This window comes from Sinocyclocheilus grahami, unplaced genomic scaffold, assembly GCF_001515645.1.
Source record: "Sinocyclocheilus grahami isolate Dianchi unplaced genomic scaffold, SAMN03320097.WGS_v1.1 scaffold695.1, whole genome shotgun sequence".
In the NCBI taxonomy this organism is placed as follows: domain Eukaryota; kingdom Metazoa; phylum Chordata; class Actinopteri; order Cypriniformes; family Cyprinidae; genus Sinocyclocheilus; species Sinocyclocheilus grahami.
Window position 1 is genome coordinate 697,285 of NW_015505874.1, and position 7,952 is coordinate 705,236.

The 7,952-nt window shown below is 38.8% G+C and overlaps 1 protein-coding gene across 1 annotated transcript in view; it reads left to right on the forward strand.

The window, feature by feature from the left end:
• The first annotated feature begins 146 nt into the window (after positions 1–146).
• LOC107559671 (ribosome biogenesis protein bop1-like) overlaps positions 147–7,952 on the forward strand; it is an 84,453-nt gene continuing 76,647 nt past the window's right edge. The window contains exon 1 of the mRNA XM_016243571.1: positions 147–422. Coding sequence (XP_016099057.1) covers positions 147–422 — 276 coding nt within the window. The remainder of the gene's footprint in view (positions 423–7,952) is intronic.

Here is a 7,952-nt window from a genome sequence, read left to right on the forward strand (position 1 = left end):
TGAAATGTCCAAGGTATTTTACTTTAGCACACACAGTATGCTGTGAATTGTGCTTTTGTATGAAATGCATTGTGAAAGCAGAATTTGGTTTAAATAGCCTATGTGTTTATTATGCAGTAATGAGTGTTTGTTTTCATGCATTCCTGATGGTCTTTCTTTCTCAGCTGCCCATCTTTGATAAGGACGGCGGTAAAGATGGTCATCTAGATGATGGTGATGAAGATCAGGGTGATCTGTCGGACAGTGAAGAGAGCATCTTCTCTGGGCTTGAAGAATCAGGCAGTAACAGTGATGATGAGGAGGAGGAGGAGGAGGAGGAAGAGGATGGTTCTGAAGAAAAGAGCTCAGATGTAGAGGAAGATAAAGCAGCCGACGGTGATGGAGACGATCAGCTGTCAGCCAAAGAAGTCATCGAGCCTCAGGTACTTTGAACCAGACACTTTTTTTGGTGTAGATTTATACTGTGGAATTTAAAGTTGCCTTTTAAGTGGTGAAATTCTCTCTAAATGTATATCGATCAGGACTGATGGGATAGATTTATCTCACACAACTACGAGGCACATTTTGATGTACTCTCTGGTGATATGAAATTGTGTTTTGAAGGATTCATTAAAAGACTCATTATTGGTCCATTAGATTCAGAATACTCTGGTGCATATAATCATACATAATATGAGACTTATAGACCGTAAACGCCTGGCTTATATATTTATTCTTTAGCCCATAGCTATACATTGATGCCATAAGAAAATTTATGCATAGAAAGTTTTAGGTGCAAAAAGACATGCTATTATTCCATATGCATCTTCAAAGTCTGTGATCCATCTACATGCACAATTTCTTATTTTGATGTTTGACCTGCAAAACACCAGTCAAGAGTCTTTTCAGCAGTATGATTCATCTCACTGACAGGAATATTCATTTGAATCAAATCACAGTATGCCGTTATGTGTATCTGTGCTGCTTGTAGTGATTTCAGTGCTGAAAATACAAGGAATATTATCATGAATAGGTGGTAGTTGGATGTTCTGGTTTGATCACACTTGTTGATTTGCCTGAAAGTTTGAGAGCCTCTGGTTTTCAGTGTTATACTGTGCTTGCAGCTCATTGGCCTGTACAGATGTGATTTCCGTTTGAACTCTATTGGTTATTGCCAAATGTATTGCATTTAGCTGACTCTCTGTCATATGGAGTGTCACATTTCCAGGCAGCGTTTTGGAATATACTGTGATTCCAAAAAGAATCTGGTCACTTCAGCCAGACAAATGTCTGCATGTCATTGCATTTTGAAACATATCAAAGCAGCTTGCTTTTACGTTAAAGAATAACACTAGTACTTTTACCTGAATATCTAAAGCAATAAATTGTAAGGAGATAACAGCATGAGAAGTGCTAAAAATACAATGTTTCAAACATTTTCTAGAACGGGTATTCTCAGGTGTTATAGGGGTAGTCGTGGCCTAATGGTTATAGAGTTGGACCTGTAACCTGAAGGTTGCGGGGTTGGAGTCTCAGGTCTGGCAGGAATTGTTGGTGGGGGGAGTGAATAACCAGCGCTCTCTTCCACCTTCAATACCATGACTGAGGTGAGACCCTTGAGCCTACTACTCCCTGGGCGCCTCAGCAATATGGCTGCCCACTGCTCCGGGTGTGTGTTCACGGTGTGTGTGTGTGTTCACTACTGTGAGTGTGCACGTGGATGGGTTAAATGCAGAGCACAAATTCCAAGTATGGGTCACCATACTTGGCCACACGTCACTTCACTTTCACTTTTTCACCCTTTTTGACCCCATTGTCCAAGACAATATTCAATAATTGCATCAAAAAAAATTATAATTAAAATAATTAAATTCCAGACTGAATGTATTTCAGGGTTCACACTTTCGATGACCAATCAGTTTATTTGTTTGTGTTAATTATTTGCAAATAGCAGTTTCAGCACAATAAAATATTTCAAAGCTTGATCAATCAATCAATCAATAATTTTATTTCGGTCCTCTCAGACAACTTTTCACAAAATAAATAAATAATTAAACATAATTACCGAAAAAGGTGTAGGCTGAAGCCTTGCTTATTATGCCTACCCTTTATACACAATTAACTGATGAGCGACACTTTTCACTAAGAAATACAAGATAAACATGTTACATAAACATTACCCCAAATGTACATGCAAAATTCGAAACAACATAACAAAAAATACACATTACGACTATTACTTCAATATTGTAACAATACATTCACAATTATTGATACTGAGTCATATAATTATTTAACACCTTATTTTTATACATTTTCTTGAATTTGCAGAGTGAATTGCATAATTTAAATTTCTTATCACAATTATTCCCACAATTATTGATACTGAGTCATATAATTATTTAACACCTTATTTTTATACATGTTCTTGAATTACATCATTTGAATTCCTTATCACAAGTATTCCATAGATTTACCCCTTTAACAGATAAACACCTACTTTTTGCATTAGTTCTTGCCCTTACTTTTTTAAACATATACAATCCTCTTAGATTATACTGACTTTCTCTTATTTTGAACAGCCTCTGAATACAATTTGGAAGTAAATTATTATAAACTTTGAACATTATCTGTGATGTACATAAATCAACTAAATCTACAAATTTTAAAGCATGTAAATGAATAAACAATATGTTTGTCGGTTCATAATAATCAACCCTTTTAACAATCCTAATTGCTTTCTTTTGTAACATATATATTGAATTTATATAGGTTTTATAAGTATGACCCCACACCTTTACACTTGCGGAACACCACAAGTGAATTTCATTACATCTGATTTAACATTATTTATTTGTACAAACTGATATCTGTCATCGAGGTAACTTTTTATCCAAGCAAAGGCTTTTCCTCTTATAGCATATCTCTCCAGTTTCATCATTAATAAACCATAATCAATAGTGTCAAACGCTTTTTTTAAATCTAGGAACACCCCCACAGTATATTCATTATTATCCATTGAAGAAGAAATCTCTTCTACCAGTTCCATCACAGCCATTGAGGTCGACCTGTTTGTTCTAAAACCATACTAATGATCACTTATTAATTTGTGTTTGTCTATAAAATTATCAAGCGTGCGCGCAAATATTTTCTCTAGAATTTTTGAGAACTGGGAAAGAAGAGAAATTGGTCTATGATGAACTACCAAAAATTAATATTCATTATAAACATTTCAATGACTTTTCAAGGTTTGGAAGTCACACTTCTACAAGTCACTCAAAATAAGACATAAGCATAAATATAGAGAATTATATTTATAAATTGATATAGAGAGAAAGAGAGAGAGTTAATAGAGTTTCAATACCATTCAGTCCTGAAGTGCTTCTAGAAAGACGTTTCTAAAAACGTATTAAAAAATAATAAACAAAAAGCAGTTTGTTGGTTTGAAATGATAAAACAGTAGATATAGTCCTGTGAAAATGAAGACAAAAAATGTGTTGTTGTGCAATTTTGTAGAAATGTCAAAAATTAGTAGACCTGTGGGAAAAAAAAGTGATGGCAGCTTTAAGAAAAGATCCCGTTGCATTTGAGCAGAGATACTGAGACTTGATTGATGTTTTAGTATCTAATGCAGTGACATTCAGATGTTTTTAGCTGTGACCTAATTGTCCAAATACTTTTTGGCTACTATATATCATTTCATTTTCACTTCAGTGCCATGAGTGAGAAAAGATGCTGTCTCTGGACTTCACTCTCTAGCGACCCCTAATGGCAGATCACAGATAATGTGAGTGCCACTGGCTGCGTCTCACCTCCTCCTGCTCTGTTTATCTGCCACACAAACCTGCTGCTGCTTCTGTATTAATGGACGTCTGAGAGAAGGAAGGCGATTGTCAAACTGTCATTCTGTGTGAGTCGATTTGGACTCATATACAGAGAAACAAGTGATCGTGATAAATGGCAGGATGTCTGCGGGTCTGTGATGACATTCCTGCTGTCAAATAATGCCTCAATCCCCTAGAGAACAGAGACACATGAGTTTCATATTGTTTAATTTGATAAATAACACATTTTGCGAAATGTATGCCTCAATGTCAACTGGGGGTGCTCCGATCAGGATTTTTGTGGCCGATCACAGAAAGCAGTATCTACCGATACCGATCTTTTAAAGCCTTCTTTTATCATTTATAACTATTTATAGTGATACTCCAATCAGGATCTTTAGACATTTACTCGGGGCCTGAATTTCAGTTTTAAAAATGGGGGGAATTCCCCTCTTAGGTGACTCTTGTGAGAGGGGAAGCAGCTTTCACACAGGAGTCCACTGCTGAATCATGGCTGTTTACCACAAACACAACATTTATACATTATTTTAATTTCAAATCCAAACATTGTCACTGAAAATGCTTTTTCAGCATTGCAATTCTTTTTTACACAGTACAGTATACCGTAAAATCCAATAGTTTACCTTACTTAGATTTAATTAGTTATCTTTACTTAGTTGTTATACTTACCAGGTTTTATTAAGTTACAGTTACTTTCAAGGCAAATAAAACAATTTACTTACTGTTTTGAGTGACACTTACTTAAAATATTCAAGTAGCCACAAAGGAACCAATGACATTAATAAACCAGTGAGAGGCGGCAGCAGTGCACTAATATGTTGCTAATGTGCAACATAACAACAGAAGAAGAAGAAAAGAGAGTCTTAATAGACTTTTCACCCATTTCCTCAATGTCTGCAGTTATCTTTCACTAGTTGCATTCACTCGTTTCCCAAAGTCATCTTGAATGTTGAATTCTCAATACAACTGAAATATTTGAGAGAACATCACATAAGCTAACTTCATAGGGGGTGGGGGGGGGGGGGGGGGGGGGGGGTTATTCACCATTATAGTGATTAGAGTTTCCTTTGGTTGGGCACTTCGAACTTTATTTGTGTTACTATAATTTTCTTCCTGTTAATGCAACAATGCATCATGAAGTCAGAGTTATTTGATTTCAAGGGAAGAAAAGTAATAAATAGGTTGCTTTTAAAAGGTGACCTATCTTCTAATTTAAGCATTAGTGTATTTTGTTGTGTATGTTTATGAATAAGCTTTTTCAAATTGCATTTTTGGTAAATACCTTGAGATGCTTTTAATTGGGTTTATATAATCTTTAAATAGTGTGTGGTAATATGCTTTATTCACACACAGACTTAAACATTCAGCATGTGAATCACAACAATGGTAACAATTAAAGTTAATTTATTTTCATTACTTGTAACAATAGCCATTTTATTTGCTCTTTTTGTTGTGCTGCTACTGACACAAGACAGCAAATAAAATTGGCAAATAAAATCAACAACTGTAAAACAAAGCAACTGCATAATTTATTCTGCCGCAATGCACTCTGGGAGTCAGTGAGTAGCTATACTAAGTCATGAGTAAACCTAAATGAAAGGATCAAGTACCCCCTACAGTTCTTTTTTAGTTACTAGAACGCTTGTGTAAGTAAACTATACTAACTAAGCATTTGTCAGTACAACATACTATTCCTATTTCACTTTACTTTGTTTTTTCAAGGCAATCGGTTTGCATGCTTTTTTTAAGTAAGCCCAACTAATTAGATTTTACAGTGTACACAAATGACTGCCCCTCTAAAGATCCCTCTGTCAAACTCCTGAAGTTTGCAGATGACACCAGTCATCGGTCTCATTCAGGAATGTGACGAGTCTGCTTACAGACAAGAGGTTGAACAGCTGGCTCTCTGGTGCAGTTACAACAACCTGGAGCTCAACATGCTCAAAACTGTGTGGATGATAGTGTCTCCTCAAAGACTGAAAGTGTAGGAATCCCTCAGGTTGAGCGCAGTGTAGAGAGTAACACGCCGCTCCTCCTGTTGGTGCGAGCGAGCGGTCAGTCATGTGTGTGTGTATGACGGCCGAAGGAACTTATCGGCAGCTTGCCGTTTATTTTATTTTTTTGCAGCCGATCTCTGTTCTGGACTTGCACAAACTGCGTTGCAATGCATATCATTTTCCAAATGTCATTTATGTGAAAATATTAAGTCTGTAAACGCCCGTTAAAGACGCTGAAGACGGACGCACAGAGAAAAATACTGTAGCAAGCAGATCACTCACTAAAATATATTGTTCAGTTTTTTTTCTTACCCAGAAATTTTAAATTAACACGTTTTAGAGCTGTAACAATACCGTGAAACCGTGATATTTTTGCTTAAGGTTATCATACCATCAAAATCTCATACCGGCCCATGCCTACAAACAATGCGCTGTTACTTTAATTCAGCACTTGTAGCGCAGCAGTAGACTCGGTGTGGAAACGATCTCTGCTCTGCTGCAGACGCACCGCTACTGGAACGCACTGACGGACAGCAACCGTGTGCAATGTGCAGCTTTATTAATCCGTTAACATGAGCGCGGAAAAAATACGCACCATGTATGCACTGCACACGGAGTAATGTGAACCTGGCATTATATGTGTGCGCTGCGAGTGTGCATGAGTGCACGATCTCCAAGAGAGTGCTGAATGGTTAAACACTGGCAAGAATTAAAAAGAAATGCAATTTATAAACGTTAGTGTTGATGTGACGCTGCCTCGATTGTGCAAGTGACAATTCCTGTGTCCACTGTGCAGCGTGCAGCTCGCTTATAGACAGACGTGATGTGTGAAGCCATTTCCATATTTTGAGAGAGAAAGAGAGAGAGCGCGCGCGCGGTGATTTACTCACGCTGTTTGTGAAATTACATCTCCCACAAGGTTTTCAAATTACTTTAAGTTATTTAATGAAGAAATATTAAGGTGAGTACCTCACCTTCATCATTATAATTATTTCACCCGCGCCTGACAGAGACTGAGAAGGTGCCGCTGCATGTCATGCCTAACCTCTCACGGCAGCCTCATCAGCTTGAGATCGGCCTTTTTAGAGACCGCCGATCAATCATCCCAACCTGATTATCGGCCGATAGTGATCGGTAGCCGATCAATCGGAGCACCCCTAATGTCAACATATTGCGCATGTCATGCCAAACCTCTCACGGCAGCCTCATCAGCTTGAGATCGGCCTTTTTAGAGACCGCCGATCAATCATCCCAACCTGATTATCGGCCGATAGTGATCGGTAGCCGATCAATCGGAGCACCCCTAATGTCAACATATTGCTTGTCTCCTTTGACTGGCATGTATTGTAGAATGCATGATGTTCTTAGAATTTTTGTAAATAATTATTTTACAGTTGCAATCTACCAACAGCCTTGTCAACAGCATTTTCTTTTCTTTTTTAATTCATGTTTTGGTGAATTGGTAAATGATAGGCTACGGATAATAACTGGCCTGTTTTGTTCTGCTAGTGTAGCATTAGGCCCTTTACATGTGCGCAGAATCGTATGGAGTTCCTCCAGATCTTTCTGCTCTCATTTGTCAGGATCAACAGCACCTACAGTGTGAGGTTCAGACCAGGCCAAAGTGTGGCGCTCCAGCGGATGTGTCCGACATACCGCGGGACACTATCAAATTCACAGCTTTGAAATCTCTGTCTGGAGTTGCAGAGGAGACCGTGGGACGTATTGTTCCTGTCTCAACTTTTTAATCCGCCCCCCTGGCGTGTTTTTTCCTGTGCTCTTTTGTTGCGGGTCTTCTAAAAGAGACTGATCGCGGCTCTGAGTGATGCACACCAGGCAGAAGTTAATGCGGCTGCTGGAGACGTTATGATTCCCTGGAGAATTCCCGCCGCCCCTGCAGCCGTGTGTCTGATCCAGCAGCGGCCGCGCTCGCGCCACGTGAGGGGGTGGGAGATGACATCGGGACGGGGGCGTAAGAGACCGGAGGGGCTCGTCTTACCTTGAAACTTTCTTTCTCGCTATGGCATACGCCAACGCTTGACGCGAGCTCCAGACACGACTGGTCCGCTTCCATCTCTAACACATGTGACTTGCTCCTCCGAGGTCTTGCGAGGGCCAGATGGGGGGATGC